The sequence below is a fragment of the Gallinula chloropus genome (genome assembly GCF_964237585.1).
Source record: "Gallinula chloropus genome assembly, chromosome: 2".
In the NCBI taxonomy this organism is placed as follows: Eukaryota; Metazoa; Chordata; class Aves; order Gruiformes; family Rallidae; genus Gallinula; species Gallinula chloropus.
This window is the reverse complement of record NC_140086.1, coordinates 119,362,149-119,382,747: the sequence shown is the minus strand read 5'-3', so window position 1 is coordinate 119,382,747 and position 20,599 is coordinate 119,362,149. Positions and strand designations below refer to the sequence as shown.

The window sequence follows — 20,599 nt, the reverse complement described above, 5'->3', positions numbered from 1 at the left end:
AATTCTTATTAAAAGACCACCAATTTTGCTTTCCCTTCCTGATTTCACAAAGCTCCAATGTTCTTTCAGAACCTTCTTTAACTGCAAACACTCTGGATGTTACTTCTACTAGAAAATGGTTTCTATTGAGCATTTTAGCTGATTGCATTTGCATCTCAAGAAATCCTGAATATTGTCACATAAAATTAACTAATATTTGGAAAACAGTACGCAAATGTCTTTTAAAAACTCTACAAAGAATATGGGTGAGCAAAAAGCATTTTTTGCATATGAATTTTACCTGCATCAGCAAAATCACAGAAAGGAACTTCTGGTCTGTCTGTCTCAGAATCTCTGGTTAGTATTTTAGCAATACAAAAGGACAGTTTCTGAAGATCATCAAAATGCTCACATCCAGTTCTCGCACTAACATACAAAGCTCCCAGCTTGGTCCAGTCGCTCTTCTCTCTGCAGTGCTGTGAAGGCAGCAAGGGGCAAGTGTAAGGAAACTGGCTTACAGAACACCAAACAGAAAATACACTGAAATCCAAGAGATACACCTGGGGTTGACAACCTGGGGTTGACTTAAAGCACAAAAAAGATGTAGGTGAAACGCCACTGCTAAGAAGCTCCATGTTCAATATGGCATAGTTCTATATTGCCTAACTTGCAGGGATTGCTGATCACCTTTGTCCCTCAGTAAATGAAAATCGCTTTTCCATAACTTACTCATCCTATCTAAGAACTGGCATTTATCCAGTATTTTACTGTCCCTCTTTTTTTCCCATGAGGCATGCCAAATTGATGGTTATTTTCTGTATGAATTAAGTCTTTTGCTTGAGCGATCATCTGATGACTTTGGTGTCAGATAAGCAAAAAAACCAGCCCTGGTTCTTTCCTTCTTAAATTTTGGTCTCCGAACCTGTGCAGAAAGTGCGATAATATATTTTAATCATGTATAATAAGCAATCTGCCCTTGGATACGAAAGATGCAAGTGTCCAATTAAAGCATTTTTACAGTATTTTCTTATTCTTTAAAATACATGCTTAGTTTTGGCAATTACTGCCTCTTACAATTGTGCCTTTTAATACTAGATAATTATTCTATTGGCTAAATAATATATTAAATAATTTGTTGGTGAAGAATGATGTAGCACTACCAATTATAAGCACAACAAATACAAAGCATAGTAAATAATGACTTAAAATTATCAAATCTTTTAATTAGGTGCAAAGCCAAGATAAAGACTACAAGTATATAATACTTGTAATATATAATGACATCACAGAAAAGCCAAAGACAACTTTTCGCTGCATAACTTTTCCCAAACATGGCTTTGCAAAATATACTTTATCATCATCTCAACATACCTAGTAATAAAGTCCACTAATTATAAATCATGTAGAAATTCCTATTCATTGTAGCTTTAAGTATTCCAACAGGCTCAAAGAATGCACATAGTGTACCTGAATTTCAGCTACTGCCAAGCTGAAGTCAAAAACCCAGTCCTTTTCAAAATGTCTTTCCTGAAATCTCCTGTAAAAAAAATAAGCCCACAACTTAAATTTAACACATCCTGAACCATGCACTAACAGAAGGTGATAAATGGTTTATGATAAATGAACTAACACCTGATGATTTCTGATCGTATCTACTAGACAGTATGTAAACTAGACATTGAAAACAGACATTTACAATCATGCCAAATGAAGTCAGTACATGTGTTAAGCAAACTACTGAGCAGAGCTGTTTTCACAGAAAACATCCCCTTGTCTCAGTAGAAATCTAACTGAAAAGGTTTGAATAAGACTCACAATCCATTAAGTAAATGCAGAACTGTGTTGTACGTGTTTCTGGCATAAAGGTTAAAGGAAAAGAAGTTAATTACAGGAAAGAAAGTACTACTCAGCTTCAAATAGCTGGGGGCATAATGCTTTATTCTGATGCTGCCACTGACTGAAACAATGGTAAAAATTACCTCCAGCATGTGTGGCAAGTTGTGCTGCTAAAACACCGAGATCTGTGGGTGAGAGGAACTATATATACATATATATATATATGAAAAGCAGCAAATAATTTCTACAGTGCTTTCAGTTGAAACAGTGCTGACTTCTTGTTCCACAGTAGATGCTGCATATCTGGTTACCTCTGAGAATCAAAGGTTACTTTATGAGTCGCAAATTTAGTTTCTCAACTTGTGTGTGCATGTATGATGCAGATGATATTTAAAAAAAAATAAAAATATCACAATCTTGTGCAAGTGATGGGGAGACGTCAGTAGTTTTGGAACAGATTTGGGCTGTATTTTCACATTTTCTCCAGCATAATCCAGCAGTACTTAAAAAAATGACTCTCCTTCCTAGTTGTGTTGTCACGAGTATTTATGTGGTCGCACTGTAACTGAAACTAGGAAACTACTTCAGATTATAACTAGTCCTCTTATTGCCTAGAAGGGTTGTTTATGGCAGAAATACTGTTTGCTTATGCAGGCCTAAATGTTATATTAAAACATGATGTTTCTAATTTGACTAGAGTTATATAAGATCAGCACAGCTGGTAACAGATTGTACAGTGATGATCAAAATGGAAAAAACTAATCATAACTGCAGTCACAATCTAAGTTTTGACTTAATAATCCTTGATCTTCGAAGCAGATTAAAGCAACAGCACTTTAAAATACAATTAGGCATGATATGATAGCATTCTCATCCAGAACACTACATTTGCATTTTCTAATTGCCTTTAAAAGGTTTTACATAAATGTATAAAAACAAAACGTGAAAAAGGAACTAGATAGATATAAAATAGCTCCTTAAAAACATACCTGGATTTTATGTTCAAAACAATATTTAATTCCTGATTGGAAACGTGCAAGTGGTGAAGGAACTTAATAATACGGTCAAAATGTTCAAACTCAAGGAACATACCAGCATCAATGAGCTGTAATAGCAAACAGGAGGAAGGAAAGTAAGAACACGAAAAACTGCGATCACTTATGTATCTCCAGAAGCAAGTGGCAAACAACCATGGGAAAAAGGGATAAATGGAAAATCCTCAGCCAGAAATTTGGCTAGTCACAATATAGTTTTATAAAAATACTACTGAAGTAATATTAGAATTGGTATGTTTGATTTTTCAAAGAGGCAAGGTATTGCAGAAATTCCAGCAAGCAATAGAATCGAACTCATACCTTACGAAAGATACCAATTAAAGTAGGCACAGCGTCTCTCATATTCAAAGAGGCCACATGCTCAAAGACTTTCAGAAGAACATCTACAGATGGCTAACATAGACAAAAAAAAGCACAATCAGTTTATTTTTCCCCCAAGATTTGAGTAAAAAACCTCAGCTTATTACTACAAATTACACAGTAATAAAAAACCCAAGAATCTGAAGATTTAAAAATATTACAAGGTTACCTACCAGCATATTGATTCGTACAGATACATTCAGTATCTGAAATACTTCCTGCAACAAATGGTTCTTGAGCAAACAAATAAGAAGATCATTCAGCACTTGAGAATCAAATTCCATACCAGGAGTAACATCTGTGTAATATTTCACAAATATTTTGACTGAAAAAAAAACAATTAAAATAACTTCACTTTGGGCTGATGCTATTTAAACAAGTTACATCCTTAAATTTTAAATGCAGCGTAATAACACGTAATTATTCAGAACATTATGGGACAGGAATATGGAGAGAAATAGGTGAATAACAGTGCTTACCTTACTAGACCCAGTGTGACTATTCTGGAATATCTCGTGTCATTGCACTGCACACCATAAGCTTTGTGGGTTTCAAAAAAGCTTAGTTGATTTGGTGCAGCACAAGAAAAATGCACAAAACGACACCAGATTCACCTCTAGTATGTGAAATACAGTGTTATCATGGAGGATGTTCTTACTAGGTGTTCACTGCTAGCCTTGATAGATAGGTACTATAGCCTGCTAGTACCCAGTATTACCTGTGTTACAATGCTCAGTATTTCAACATGGGAACAATGCTGCACAGGGTGCAATGGGATCCTGTGCTGCACTCTAATAAGCTTTCAAAAACGTAAGACTACTCTGGATAGGTACAAAAGGAACGACTGTCCAAAATAAAACGTACCTCTTCTGATTGAACTGAAAAGCTCAGATGGATCTGCATCAACTACAGTCCCTAAAATGTGTTTATCACAATTGTTTGCATATATGGTACTGTCAAAGGACTAAACTAAAGCTGTTTGGGTGCTGTTGCAGCACTTTATTCTAAGAGCTTAATTCTAAAGATTTTGGATTTGTTTGGCCAGGTGTTCGAAAGTGCCTTAACAAAACTTTGTTTGAAACTTGCCTCCTGCCCCAATTCCCAATGTCTACTCTCAAGCCTACTTCCATTCAGGCTGAGTTGATTTTCTGTGGAAGTAAGGTTTGTAACAACCTCCTGAGATCACTGCCTATCTAAATACCCAGCCTCAATTAGAAACTGGAACATGAACACACATGGATTGGCTGATATTCCTTTGAAATCAGAACTTCTTATTCGCAGTTGAAGTGGCACCCATTTCTTCCTGACAGCCCATTTACCTTTAAATAAGCTGAGCTTCAAAGATACATCAAAAGCTATTAACATATCATACCTGCACGTTTTAGAAGGCCTGATTCTTTGATACTAATGTACGTCCTCAGTATTGCCATGCAAACCTAGAGAGAGAGGAAAAGGAAATCCATAGTCAAATGTTACCTCAGCTTATGCTAAACAAAAGTACTCACAAGCTCTGTAAGGAAACAAGCTTTACATTGCTTCTTTTAACCCACACAGATTGACAAATCATACAAGAAGGTAATTGTGCCTGTAGTCAAAGGCACCATCAGGTGGAGAGCAAATCAAACAGAACAATAATGTAGTTGAAATGTTTGGGAAAGGAGCTGCATGTGTGTGTATGTGCGTGTGCACATGTACTCATAGCAAACAAACAAACAAACAAATAAACAAGTATTTGAAAATACAGTTACTTTGGAATTAGTATAGATGTGGCAGGCTGTAAACAGACAGAGAAAGGGAAGCAAAAAGTAAACCTGAAAACACAATAAACAAAAATTAAACCAATGTACCAACTAGTACACTGAAAATAATCTCGCAATGAAGTCAGTAACACTGACCATCACACAGAATCACTCATAAAGACACAGAAGAAAAACTCAGAACTAACTCAATTTAGTGAACTGTTTCACCTCAGACCCACTCAATTAGACAAAAAATTTAAATTCACATCTGGATATTTTAGTACGTTATTTGGTAGTGGAACATTGTCTTAACATCTTAAGCTGTCAGCTTTGTGATACTTACACATTTGCTCCATCTCTGCAGATGAAGAAATATAGACTACTGAGATTAAATCTTAGAATTCAAGTTAGGAAAAAACTAACTATTCTTTCAGATACTTTGTCACTTCTGGAACTTTTACTGTCTTTCTGCACAACAATGTAAATGGGTTATATTTAATACTATTTTGTGAAGTAAAAAAAAAAATAAATCAAGGGACACAACTCCCCTCTCAATTAATAGTGAGGTTATGAGAGAAGTGAGTTGGGTTTATTTTTACATGCAACTTCAAAATTAGGCAGGATCCACTTATGGAATTTTCTACACAGCGAATTAAATATTATCAAAGCAGAAGCTACTGACTTGTGGCCAAGAAACCTTTCTTTCCTTACAACTGTTAACCTGTTCAGATCACCAGGTCAAACACCACAAGAATTGTATATTTATTGTTTTAAATCAGGACATTTCCAAATCAAACTTTAGCACATGCCTATAGTATGCAAATTATCTTGCTTTCTTTTGGTATCTGTTCTCCTCCTATGGACTGGCTTCCCCCAAAAAGCCAAGATTGCCTCTAAAGCTCTAACTGATCCAAGTCTCATTTCCTTAAGAATCCTGATTTAAAAGAAACAACCCACAGCAGAAGCATATGCCCAAGGCCCTGAAGTGTCAGGACAACATTAATGAAGAAAAATATCTTCCCATTTCATATTCTGTTTGTTTCCAGTTAAGAGATTCATGGGATAGAGGAAAAGGACAGTAAGAAGCCACAAAAAGTAAACTTTTCTTTAGTGGATACAACATGAGTCCAAAAAAGTTAAACAAAGATAAAATCAGACAAAGAAATACAGTTTGCACAGACATGTTTTCAAACCACTTCTTTGTTGTGACTGTGCAATTATCATCTATCCTAAAGTTGTGTCATTTGAGCCAGTACTACACAGTACAATTACGCTGGTAAAAACCACAAGCAGAATCACTGAATAGCTGAGGTTGGAAGGCATCTCTGCAATCAATCCAGTCCAACCTTCTGCTAAAAGCCATGTCAAATAGCCTAGGTTGCCCAGGACCATGCCTTGCCAGCTTCTGCGTGTCTTCAAGGATGGAGATTCCACAACCTTTCTGACCAACCTGTCCTATTGTCTGACCACCTTCACAGTAAAAAATGTTTCTTCTTACACATAACCTAAATTTCCTGTAACTTCAATGTATGCTCACTGTCTCTTGCCCTTTCACTGGGCACCACTGAGAAGAGCCTGGATCCATCTTCTTCAACCCACCATCAGATACTTATACATGTCATTATGATACAATTTTAAAATACTTTGGGTAGTATTTAAAACAGTCTTAATAGTTTTATTTAGTTTGCCCAATACAGAACAGATTTCATTCTGTGAAATCAAAGGCAACTTAAAAAAACAAACCCCAAACATCTGGCAGCTTGCAGAGTATACCAATTTTCAAAACATACGAATCAAATCGCTGCTGTGTCGTGGGATTAACAACTGCAAAGAGTACTAAATCCTGGTAGGTTATGCCATAAAGCTTCAAACAGTTACGTAATAAAAAGATGGAATTTCAATTGTGGAGAAAGCTACTTCCCTTCAGAAATTCTCTGAACCGTCATCACTGAAAACATGACACCAAGCAAGTGGGTTACCAGTCTGCATAACAGTTCCTAGAGATACTTATTTCCCCTGTATTTGACTAGTTGACTGTGTTGCTGCTTTACCTGCCTTCCATTTATGTACTTTGGTGCCACCATGAGGTGCTTGGCCCACTATCATTTTAAATGGACAGTTCTAAAGAGAGAAGTAAATACCCAAACAAACAAACCAATCCCAAACTACATTTCCAGACTACCAAGAAAGTTAGACTAGGTCTTGGTGGGCAGAACAGTTAAGTGCACTGCAGTGCTGCACTGGAAGTAAAATCAAACACAATGTGTTTTTAATAGTTTTAGGCAAATAATTTAATTCTTAAATGTGACTGTAAACAATGAAACACTATATATAAACTATGATAATTCACACATTCTACTATTTGTGCAGCCTAATTCTTGCTCTTTCAACGATGTCTGTTCTCTTAAGTAGTCTGATAGTTCAAAATTCTATTATTTTTTTTAAATAAGAACTTTAAAAGAGAGGAAGAATTTCAGAACTTTTTTTTCATCCATTAATCTTTGAAATTTACTCCCTTTCCAAGTATAAATGAACAAAGGAAATGTCATTTTGAATTTAAAAAGTGTTCACACTTAATCTGTTCCTTTCTTCAATACATCTCTTTACCTTTTCATGCCCTTGTTCAGGAACATGCCAAAACCAGCAATTTGGTTTTTTACACCCACGCAAAGTCATGAAATAAAATCTGCAATATTTACGAGGCAATTCAATCATCTCAAGGATCTGCTGTACTGAATTAGAAGCCTAAAATAAAAGAAGCAGAAAAAAAACAGCAGATAATATTTTTTGAAAGCAAACATGCTTTGGGAGAATTTCAAAATACCTGTGAATTCTAAACAAAAACAAAAAATGTGATCTACAAGTAAAGTTCTGAAACGACCCTGATTTCTATAGTCTATCTGCAGTGTTTCAGAGCAGATGTAGATTAATCCCTTGTCACATGTCTTGTGAGCGTCTAGCACAACAAAGTGTGTCTTGCAGACCAGACAGACCGAAATACATAAAGAGACAGACAAACAGAGGAGGAAGAAGGTGACAAACTCCTCTGGATAACAATCCGAGAATTCTGGGACATCGATTTCCTTTTACCCTTTTCCAGTCTTCAGCATAACGGATAACGCAGTCTGTCTTAAATGTGTGAAACCTTGTCTGCAGTTCTAAAAACCCAACAAACCAAAAACTTCTATTCCATTTTGCTGAAGCTGAAAGCAGGTATCAACAAAGCTCCACTGTGAAAAGCTCTCCCATCATAACTGATTTTGTTCTCAGAAATGGTATTTATTCAGCAGTAGCATCTTTAGAAGTGTAGAAACATAAGCACACATGGATCTGTAATTTCTGACTAGATATATGGAGACCTGTCTGAATATCCATAACAAAATCAATGTGGAAGGATCAGAAATCATTAAGGGTTTAATAACTCACAGTTGCAGTTTTTAACACGTTCCATGGCTCAGAATCTCTGTAATTTTGCAATGGCAGTGAAGGACTTTTTCCTGAAAATCTGTAATCTAAAAATTAGGATGAAGGCAATAAATGGATCATATAATAAAATGAATGATATCAAAACCATTCTTGTTTATTTTCCTATAGCCACAGCAATGATTAATGAAAATTTGATTAAACAATCTAATGCCAGTAAACTAAGTCACAGTTTTCTTAACAATCATAAAACTGAGACTTTATACAAATGTCCAAGAAGAAACACATTTAAATTAAGAACTTCACTAGTGTATCCAAGGTTTCCAATCTAACTTATGGAGATAAGAAAAGAAATGGAATAAAAATATTAAGAAGTTTTAATTTCAAAAGGAAAAACCCCACTATGTTACATTATCAGTAATCTTTGCATTCCCATATCATTAGCCATAAATTTAAACTCTTTTTCCAAAACTGAAATAAACACTTTAATACCCTATGTTTTAAACAGACAAGATAAGAAACCAGTAACTTAATATTGAGCTTAACAATGAAACTTGGTTTTAGAACTAAATAATTATTATTGGTAACAGATTTCTTCCTCTGAAAATAATAGTATTAATGGGAGGGAAAAAAAAAGTTCAAATTTTCAACTCTACATCCAAAGAGAAATAAGAGCTTTTGAATGCCTTGCTTTCTAGGCCTCCTATGTGGCGCCCTGAAAACAGTGGGTATTCAAAAGGCAGAGTGGTTAGCCCTTCCTGACAAAGTACAGTTACTAAAGAGCATGCAGTAATGATGTATGTTTGACTAGAGACTTGCAGTCGGTACCGGGATCTTAATCTGCATGTCTTTCTACACAAATAGGACTATCACAGGATAGGAAGGAGAAATGTAATGCAGAACAGATAAATACCTAAATATTATGGACTGTCACAGCTGCATCATTCGGTGCAGTCTTGGAGGTCAATTTGGTAAATTCAGGATTAGGTAAATTTAGTGGAAGGCTGCGAAAACTGTCAGCCACTACCTGCAGAAACAAGTCTCTAGGAAGTTGAGCTCAGATGTTTTTCCCCCTAGATTCTTGCTGTTCCCACAGCATGGGGTTTCTGACCAGGTCCTTTCAACAGTGTGTATTCTCCCTGATGACTGTATGTCAGATTTATGGGGGAGCAAGCACTAAAGTGAAATAGCCAATTCTGCCTGCACAGTTCTGGGAGGGGATGAAAGGTGTTTTGTCCTCTCCTAGCACAGAAACTCTTACTTTAGTAACATTTTCAAATTATTTTAAGAAGGCCAATTTAGAACAACTCTTCAGAAGGTGTACACACATTTAAGACCAAAGACATGAACAATTTCAAAGTACTGTAGTCTAGAGACATATTTCACAGTTGCTTTTTATAGCATCTGTGTTTCTTGTACTTCCTGAAAACACTGTTAAATGACATGATGATAAAATCATTCTACAAACTCAGTTTGGCAGTATAATTTGAAACTAAGCAAGAACCTCTACCACTGATCTCAATTCAAGAAATCCATGTTTATAAACATCCATATTAACCACTAATTCTAAAAACATTAATTTCCAAAACAGCTGTGGCAAAGAAACAAGATGCAGTACCTATCCATAAGTAATCAATTCCTGCTGTATGCAAAATAAAACCATGCATTCACTTAAGGTTAAATGTCAGAGTTGTCATGTGCAGAGAAGAGGAGAAGGAAACTGACTACACTTCCATTACATTAGGATTTCTCTGGTGGCAGAAACATTTACAAGGTACCTGTCCCAGTTCTGAAACATACCAGATCAAAATCAAGTGCTGCTTATTTTAAGTGCTAGATAATTTCCTTCTTCTAGTCTAGTGGCTGCCTCACAAACATTTGAACCGGCATAAACAAGAAGGTTCTCACCTTTGGCAAGGTGGGCAAATCCCTCAACCAAGTTTTGCCAACAGATAATAAACAGCCAAGAAAGCCTGCAATCACCTTCTCTGACCACAAGTAAAGAAAACCAAGTAACCTGCCTAAAATGTGGCTCAAACACCCTGTGTGTCAACAGATACTGAGACAGAATGATTGCTACATGACCCTACCAAACAGGATTCTGCTAAAACTCCAATCCAATTAGAAAACCCCACTAACCTATCACATTAGAGCTTGCATTTTTGCTTCTGTGCCTGAAAACTAAATCAAATTCCAGTCAATGCCTGTAAAAATAAAATCTGGAGGGTTCACCAATGTAGCATATGATACCAGTTGTCCGTGGTTTCCTCACTGTAGCTTCACTGAGGACGCTGACGTTTGGGGTGTGCAATTCTGACAGCAACTCACAGTTCACAAGATCATTGTATTTACAGTCACTGTTGAGTATTAAAAAACAGAAATCTGTTTAATCACAACAGTCACTTTAAAAAGTGCTTCTCCCATATACTAAATGCCTAAAAAGGGGGATTAAGTGTGTAAAAGATGAGAATCTCATCAATAATTTATGCAACACTTAAAAGCTTGCCATAAGTCCCCAAACCTTTACTTTCATTACTCTCATTTCCTGGTCCAATCTGATTATGATTTTAGCTGAGATTATTCTGCCCTAAAGTATGACTATACAAAATTCAATAAATAGAAAAGGCACCTATGAACCACTTCTAGTTTTTTTTTCCCATTATGCTAACAGGAAGACTGAGATGATTTCTGTCGCCTCTGAAGAAGCATCTACTTTACAGTAGTTTGTGAAGTAATATTCACCAAAGAGGTAATCCACAAAGCTTTTGAAAATTCATTTGAAGAGACAACTGTTTTCTTTCCTAATAACTAACACTACTTGGCAGATGATTTAGGTAATTTCAAAAGGAACTCCAATTAAAAACTGTTCTGCCTTTAACTATTCCCAAATATGTCCATTCCAGATAAACAAACTACTAAAATGTGATGTTTTCTAAAATAAGCTATTATTAGTAACTATCACTAAGATACATAATGAACTTTCTCTTATTTGTAAATAAAGCCACAGGAAAAAAAAATCCCTTTTCATGAGATCTTCCTCTCCCCCATCAATCAATAATCTTAAGTTCAGTACAAAGGATTTCAGCCCACTAGCTGTCTGGAGACAGAAACAGACTTGCTACCCCTTATGAAGGGCACTTTCTAGTTATTTAATACTTCTAAAACCCTGGATAATTAAAATCTTTCTTATATCACAGACTGGTTTTAATACAGTTTGAAAGAAAAATGCTACATCAGAGAGGAAAAAAAATCTATGTAATATATCCAAATTCTCCACTATCAATCTTTATTTTTATTATAGTCAATGTATTATATTGGTCACCAGATGAAAAAGAATCTGCAAATCTAGTTGCTCAGAATTTCCAAGTTACCATGTAGAACTTTTCTTCTGCTTCCTTGTGATGCCAGCCTCAGGTCTGACATGAGATTTTCCTAGCAGTTTACTTTCAGGATAATAACATCATCTTTCTTTTTAACCTAGACATGAAACTACACACCATTTTGCCAGGAACTGTAAACTATAAAGCTCTACAATCAATTTCTTTTTTTAAGTAACAGCATTGCTAGAAGTTGAGCTTGCTGTGTGAGAACAGTAACTATGTTTTCTTCCAGATGAAACTTTGCAGTGATAACATTTTTGAGTAAAACTAGAGAAAACAGTTTGACTCCAAATGAAGGAATAAATGCCTTTTCTGTAACCACAGTGTGTGCTGTGATTCAGCTAAGGAAATGAAGTAATGCAGCATCACTTGCACAAACGTATGTTGTTTGGCATAATCTATTCACTCTATAGCATAAGGAACTGTTGATGCTACTAAGGTAAATTTTAACCGTGAGGAAGAGCTTGGAGCTCTCTAGTGGATTAATGAAAAGATGCAATACTCTCCATTTAAGAGACTTCTGGTACACTTCAAGTCTGCCACAGAACATGATTGGTGCTGGAAAAAAGCAATATCCTCTTCTGTGACAGCCAAGATTTCTTTGGTATTGTGAACATTACTCGAAATATCTGTTATTTCTCTTCTAATTACCCAAGTATTCCATTAGTTAAGCATGTCCTCTTCTGCTTCACTTTTGGGCTGATGTTGAATGGAACCTTCTTAGTCTGACACTTTAAGTTGTATGTACAATAAACACTGTAAGCACAGCTTGAAGCTAGCAGAACAGGAAAGCACATGCTTAACTCCACATGCCAAGTTTTTAAGTGCCTTTTTCTACTGCTGTTCAAATATTTGTCAGCCTGAATTTGAATGAGATCTTTCAATTCTTTCATCAGTTTAGAAAGTCCCAAGAGGCAGAAAAGAAAGCTGAAAGTTTCATTGATTTTTTTTTTCCCCCTTAAAAAGTTCTGGTAAGTGCTATTGTGTCTGGAAATGCGCCTTTGGCTACAGTCCCATTCAGATGACAAGGTGAGACACTGGCCTGAAGTGGATATATTCAGTCACCATCCCGAGGACAAAATAACCTCTATTGTCCTGTCAGGTTATGGGTACACTTGTCTTGAACTTTGCACAGTGACATTATATTATTTCACATAATATTTTGGTGAAACCAGCATACTTCATTTGTACAGTAACTGGAGAACATCACAGGTTACACAAATATACATATACAGACCTTTTTTCAGCTTCACTCTTGGGAACTCCATCTGCAAAACTGATCTGTGAAGATATTTAAAGTGAACTTACAGATACAGCAAAGCACTACTAAGTCCATTACCCTTTACATTACATGCTTAAAACTGTTAGTAATCATTGAAAGGTGTGATAATGTAGTCCTGACTGTAAAAAATGTAATTCGGACTGTAAGGTTACTCTTATGCCATATTTTTAAATGGACACACTGCTGTTGTGCTCGGCAATCTAGGGAATAATGATTTTTTTAACTGGATAAAAGGTGAAATGATACTTCTCACTTCTCTTTGCTCCCACTGATAATCCCAGCAATTTTGAGGCCCACTGCCCAATTTTAACTGCATCTGAGAGATGTGCAGAAACCCACAACAGGCATTCCATCAAGTTTAATGAAAAATTTAAACTGTGCACCATGCTGTATAGGTAAAAATATCCCCAAAGATACAGAGAAAAAAGACCCCTAACATATTTCGGAGCGAGAATCTGAAAGGACTGATACGGAACAGTCATGGAATCCCAGCTTTGCTTTGTCCATTTTTCATGGAGTAACTTGAACTTCACATTGTATCACAGGTTTACAACAGCAAAAGAATGAGACAGAGCTATGCACTCACTGTTTTTTCAAACTTTGTTTTACCAGTTTTACAAATATGTTTTGGATTTTCTCTACAGTTAGCTTTTGTATTTCTTACAACATTAGTTGGAAAAGCCATCAACAAAACAACCCCCCAGAATCACCCCACATGTTAGAACACTTGCATCAAACGTTGCCATTCCACTCCCTCCCCAGGATATCGCACAGCTAGTTTTCCGTTCACATACAGGAATAGGTTTAGGGCTGTAGTATGCATTTTGTGCCTTAAGTCTGGCTAAGTCTGAAGTTTGAGGGAGATTAGTTGTACATATTTATTGTTGTGCAACACAGCACAGAAACACAAATATTAGGACACTGATTTTATAAAGCCACAACAATATGAAGTAGCCCAAGTGGGCCCATCCTGGCAATACTGCAACAAGTACTACCCCTTCAGTAACCTATACTATATAACAGACCCTTTTACCTTCTCTAAGAGCTCAAGGAACTAGGCAATGCTTTTCACTTTGTGAATCAGATGTTAGTAGCCCCAGTTCCATCTGCTGAAGGTAATGTTTCTATTCTGCTTTTAAGTAATGATTTTGCCAGGGAAACCGAATCTCTACCATTTAATACCTTACCAATTACTTACCAGTTTTTAGCCATATGAATTTTACACTTTAACTTATCCACTTAAAACCATTATCCACTCTTGAAGCAGTGGAAAATAGTAAATGCTATCAGCAGCTATGTCTGAGTGGCAGGGATGTACATTCCAATCCATTATCAAAGAAGTAAACAGTATAAAACTTCAGCAAGTCTTAAAAGACCTAGACTTATTTTCTAGAGGAAGGAGGACAGAGATTAGAACGGTCAGATAAAGTCAGTGAGCATGAAAATGTCTTAATGTTCCTTCTGAAACTGCCAGGAAGTCAGTATGTTAATGTAATGGCCCTTCTGCCTAAGTAAGGAGCCACCGAATGATCCTCCTCAGATGCATGACGGCTGCACAGCTCCCCAGCTTTCCCCCCCACCCCATCCTTCCAAGCCTGCGTGGTGAAGAACATTTAACAGCAACTTTTAAAACTAGGTATGTTATGTAAAAATGTCACATACTCTTAGGTGTTCTCTGGAACACTAGCTTTCACACGGATGGTAATACGGAACTACTGTAACAACTTATGTTATATGTAAGTGCACCTTGCTTCGTTTCAAATTTGAAGATGAATTAATAGTGACAAAGTAAAAAACCCAAGTTCTGTCAAGTAAGTAATCTGTGAAATGCTAATATTTTATTACAGGAAACTACAAATTTTCTCAATAAAACAGTATTAGTAATTAAATTTATCCAATTACATGAACTGTCATTTCTTAAACTGTTTAGTGACAGGAAACGGGATTTCTCAGTACCTTTTCATCCATGTCAAAACTCTTTAGAAGTTCATGTAGTTCTGTCAGGTGCCCAACTCCAAGACAGTCCTTATTAACACCTCCCAGAGGACTGCTTTCTCTGGAGGAGTTCTGGCTTTTAATATTTTTAGCTGAAAATGTATAAACACGTTAGTTTATGTTTCCTATGCCACAGGACGACAAAGCTTGTATTTCCTAAATATTACAAAGCCTTAATACTAATGACATTTAAGAACTCCTAGGACTTCCTAAATGGGAAATTTATATGTAAAATTATTTCACCTTTAAAGCACAACCCATTTCAAATGAGTATTAAACTGAATCTGCAATTAAAATTTTATCCAAGCTGTATGTTCTGTAATAGTCCCTGTAGAACAGTACAACAGGTTTATTTATATAATATTTAACTCAGTATTTTAGAAATAAATTCAGTTAGGCTTTGATATTAAAACACAGCCAAAGATATTTATGGTAATTTGCTAAGCAAATAAAGACTTAGTCTTTGCTGGAAAAGGGGATAAGCTAATCATAATGCCATGACGCAACCCTGAACTAAATATAGGTAGCTCTGAGAAACTTCAAATTCCTGTAATACAGTAAACTCAATGAGAATTCAGCGTCAGGAACATTCAGCACCTTCTGCAGATGCCACAGGCAAGGACTGCAGCATTCTGAAGCAGCTGTTTATGTAGACTATAAGAGCTCTGCATAGAAAAGGAATTCCCTGTTTCATTGGATTGCATGAATGAATTTCAGGTGCACTTCATTGTCAGGATACAGGAAGAAAGAATCAGATTATTACAGGAAAGGCTTTTATCTTATAGTCACTGGTCTCTGTATGATCACAAGTACAAGACATATCTGTGTGAAGACAATGTATGTTATGATTTTCCCTTGAAAGATGAAGAGGATTGATGTCATCTGGAATACCTTAACTGCAGTATTTGTTGCACTTAGACTGTGAAGCAATTGAGACAAGAAGGCATGACCTCACTACTTAACACAAGACACCAAAGCAGTAGTAAGTATTTCTAAATAAATACATAGTATCTCAGTAATTACCAAAATCAGACACCTTTCTTTTTGTCTGTGCAGATCTTTTTAAGAAGTCATACATTAAACATAAATTAGCATGTGCACATTAATCTGAGAGTGTGGTATAGCCCTAAAGTTCTCAGGTCTGGAAAGAAGGACCTATTTCAACCTTTTTACTTTAAGCATCACAAAAAGACTGAAAGACTTTTAGTGTCAAAAATCAGAACATGAAGCAAAACAATCAACAGTCCGAGAAAACTTAGAAGACACTAAACAGTACAAAACTTGCTCCCAAGTTTGGTTTCAATCAGCATGGTACAGCAGATACCATGCACAGGCTCCTCTGGTTCTTTCTATCTCCCGAGGCCTAACTATGTACTTCTCCCTGCTGCTCCTCAGGGAACTTGTGACCATTTCTTGGTGTCTGAGCTCTTAAACCCTCATTACCTTTTATTTTGCATTCTAATCGCTGAAGCCTGAAACTTTCTCTCCCCTAGATGGTCACTATTCACTCTGTTTTCTCCAGAAGGCTACATCTGCCCAAACCACTCACTCTTTCTACATGAATATAACAAGTCACATCCATTTCTCAAGCCTACAGCAAAATCAATACATAATGGCAGAGCGCCAGATTAATAGCAAACTGACACTGGAAACACTGAGAACCTTCAAATCAGGCTGAGCACTCTGTGCCTTCTCCAGTATGTCAGCATGTCTGCTCAAAGTCCTGTTCTTCCAACCTATCTAAGAGAAACTTCCACATCAGGAATACCTTGCATAGTATGTCTGTATGCAAGCTGTAGGAAACAAAACAAATGACATTCAGATGCTGCTTAGTTGGACTGTTGTGCTTAAAATGGGAAGAACAAAATACTAAGTCAGGATTACCCTCTTAAAAAAAAAATCCTTCAAAACCAAAACAGCTTGTCAGAGGAATGGGCATAGCATATGCAAAAACCCAAAAGTACAACCTGGAAAAAGCCCTGTTATAAAATTCTGTTTGCTGATGAACACAAGAGAACAATCAAGTGAGATTATGAGTCAGACTCCAAAGCAGTTATCACAGTACTAAGTGTCTTACTTTCATCAACTAACATAATTATTTGCTTAAAGTATCAGAGAGATGTGAAAAACCCCACAACCAAAAAAACCCAAACCAACCACTCCAACACCCACCCCACTACTACCAACAGACAAGTACCACAGAAACCTAGATGTTCCCTGTAAAGCTCAGCCTTGTACCATTTCAAAATACAGCCTTTTCATGTGCATTAGGAAGCAAATCACTGTTACAATAGAAGATGCTACCAAACTGACAAGTTCTCATTTTAAGCAGGCAGTAGAAATCCTCGGTTTTGTCACCGAGCACCTTTGTGGCTATTCCTCTTGATTACACATTCCAAACTCTCCAAAGACTCTTACCTTTTAGCACCCTATCACAGGAATTTTCAGTATCATTGGACATTCCAGAGTCTTGCACAGCAAAGTGTCTGTTTTGAACAAAAAGTGTATTTAAGATTTCCATCTTGCACAAATTCAGAATTAATCTAGCCAGTTACATAAAACTAAAGTTCTCAGTAATACTTTTAGCTATGAACAAAATCCTTCCTTACAACATCCCATTTTAAGACTGCTATTAACTCTCTCTTCCGGCTTTCTTATGTCCATCCCTATAGATACACACCTAAATATGTTAAATAAACCCAAGACATTTCAAATCCCAGTAAAAGCTCATTATATTGTTTCACCTCTGCCTAAAATACTGTGAAGGGAAATCTCCATATAGCAAATTATGGAAATACTGTGCTAATGAGCCAATTCATCAGTTTCTAAAAAATGTGATTTATAGTAATTTTATATTCAAGACAATTTGCATAAAAATGAGTCTCAAAGAGAATAAAATATTTTTCATAGAAATTTACTTCACCCATTTTAAAGATAAGTCGGGAAAAAATAAGTATTTCTCCTTAGAAATGCTCCGAAGGTAAAAATACATATTAAAATAGTATATGTAGACTCTATAAACCAATGTCATAATCACAGATTTTGGAAGATGAATGACACCAAGTGAAGTAACAGCAAGCCTAGTAAAACTGCCTGGTAAAACTGAACAATGGAAATTTGCAACAACCTATTGAAAATGAAGAAGTTCCCCTGTATGCCCAACTTGGAACTATACAAACATTCAGGCACAGGTATCTATGTATATACAAGATACATTAAGAATCAGAATTTAGTAAGTTGCAGCAAAACTGTAAAGACAAGAAGGATTTTTTTTTAAATTATTACTATCAGAGGCAAGGTCTCTGTAGGCTTATTTCCTTGCTCTCCTGTATTTTTTATGTGAAATGCAAAGTTTGAGTGATTTGTCCCACAACTATTGACTTTTGGTTTTGTAAAACCGCAGTGCAGACTTCCAAAAAGCTGTCATCTTCATAAACATTGCTTGAAACTGAAAACATTTAACAGCCTCAGGAGACTGAAATGTTAAAGTTAAGGGCAAAAGCCACTTCCAATTCTTTACCAGGTTCTACTAATTGTATAGTGTAAAATAGTTGCAGTAGCAGTTTGTAAGTTCTTGTAAAGAAGGTGCCTAAAACACAAACAGAAAATAACATTTTTTACAGTACTCGGCATTTGCTCACCAGCCTGACAAATCTAGGACCACTGAGAGAACCAGAAATCAACACATTTTAGAGATCCAGAAATGGAGACAGACCAGACCATGTCAAAATGTGGGATGTTCTTGCATGCTGCTGATGATTAAGTTTAAACAAATCTCTCTTTACAGCACAAGTTACACAAACCACAGCGTTCAGTTTGCTATTTTGCATATGAAAAATGGATTCAAGTTTAGGCTTTTTAATCAAAAAGGAAAACAGTAAAATGCAAAAGTCTCCTAAAAGCAACAATGGCTGTTGATGTGCTTTCAAAAGCATCCACTGAACTTACTACCAACCTTCTGATGGCATTAAAAGACAAACCAGATGCTATTTAGATTTAAGTGTCTAGATTTCCTAAATGAGAGTAAAGAAATACATCAGGTGATTGATTCAAAAACCTGTAATACTGGGTGTCATGCAGGGGTAGGTGACATAAAACAGCACACAGAAGCACATGTGAAAACTGAGTCTCGCTGCCCCGTTCAGGCTGCAGGCCCAGAACCCTTTCCTGATGACTGACAACTGATACCCAGAAGTGACCAGCACTCACTCTCCTCTTCTTACAATGCAACCACCAGAGGAATAACCGGTCTTACTTATCCTAAAGGTCAGGGCACGCTAGCTGAATCAAACCATTCAGGACATACACACACAGGGTCTTTTCTGAATCTTCCTGGATTAAGAGACCTTCTTGTCCTAATTAAACCTACTTGTTCAGAAACATCAGTTCTGGGCACATGCACAAGCACAATTACAGCAGTAGGGAAATGTTAGGTGCCTCTTTGGTTGTTGGGTGCTTTGTTAGTTCGCTTTAAAAAAAAAAAGAAGGAAAAAAGAATTTAAAAAAGAAACAAGCCTTATTTGAATTTTGGGTGGCAATCTCAATCTCTGTTGTGCCCAGTATGTTCTACTTTTGAAGGACATGTGCTTTCATTATCTGAAGTCTGGAAACCAAAAATTATCATCCTTGAATTTTTGGAACTAGGGAAAAACCCTCCAGCTTTTAAGAGTCACAAACAGTCAAAAATGGAAAGTGTCACTGACTAAACACATCTGGATGAGTGGCTAATAGTTGTCACTGAATACATGTCAGTTACTGAATCAACCAGGTACATCCTTCATACAGCTTCAGTGCTTTGGTTTCACAATGAAACTTGAATAAAAAGTTTTACTTCATTACTGCATTACTGCAACTGTCATTTTGACAAGCTGCTCAATCTCATATTTTTGTGGTCGGAAGATCATTACAAATTAAGGCATCAATTGTTTTCTTTACAATTACAATTTAAATACTATTAAACTCTTAAGTAACACTCAGCACATTTTAAAACAGCTTTTCAACAACCCATCTATACTTTCAAAATAACTCACTTCAAGTAGAACTAGAGTTCTTACTGCAATGTACAAATGCTAGCCTAGAATACCAGTATGCAAGAGGTAAGGTACTGAAGTCCATCCCTGTGCATACAGACACTGAAACAGTGTCAGCAAAGATCCAGGTTCTTTCTCTGCCAGGTTCTTTCTCTGCCCGCTCTTACTACTCTGAAGGGAAATCCTGACAAAAGCTGTGCATTGATACAGCTAAAGGAAGCATTCGGCAGCCACCACCATGCGCAGCCATTGAGTACTTGCACTGCTCTTCTACTTAAAAACACCTAAATGACAATTCATCTAGAGCATAATGGCCAACATTAATCAAATGTTAAACAAAACATGTATATAAACTAGTATTCACACAGGTTAGAGATGGTTTACAATACTGCAGTTCTGACTTGCTGTTCTATGCTGACAGATTGAAGTGGCATTACAAACTAGTACTGCAACAGAGCAAAACTGAGTATGCGTAAGAAGCCAAACAAGAAAACTTACAAAATATCCTACAATATCTCTA

The 20,599-nt window shown here is 36.3% G+C and overlaps 1 protein-coding gene across 1 annotated transcript in view; it reads right to left on the bottom strand.

Annotated features, from left to right (window-relative positions):
• Positions 1 to 20,599, bottom strand: part of TOPAZ1 (testis and ovary specific TOPAZ 1) — a gene marked incomplete at both ends in the record, with an annotated part of 37,344 nt that overhangs the window by 9,998 nt on the left and 6,747 nt on the right. The window contains 12 exons of the mRNA XM_084260663.1: positions 281 to 455; positions 1,447 to 1,513; positions 2,805 to 2,920; positions 3,171 to 3,263; positions 3,404 to 3,555; positions 4,603 to 4,666; positions 7,577 to 7,714; positions 8,396 to 8,466; positions 10,643 to 10,749; positions 13,010 to 13,053; positions 15,011 to 15,141; positions 17,468 to 17,535. Of these exons, the coding sequence (XP_084116789.1) occupies positions 281 to 455; positions 1,447 to 1,513; positions 2,805 to 2,920; positions 3,171 to 3,263; positions 3,404 to 3,555; positions 4,603 to 4,666; positions 7,577 to 7,714; positions 8,396 to 8,466; positions 10,643 to 10,749; positions 13,010 to 13,053; positions 15,011 to 15,141; positions 17,468 to 17,535 (1,226 nt within the window). The remainder of the gene's footprint in view (positions 1 to 280; positions 456 to 1,446; positions 1,514 to 2,804; positions 2,921 to 3,170; positions 3,264 to 3,403; positions 3,556 to 4,602; positions 4,667 to 7,576; positions 7,715 to 8,395; positions 8,467 to 10,642; positions 10,750 to 13,009; positions 13,054 to 15,010; positions 15,142 to 17,467; positions 17,536 to 20,599) is intronic.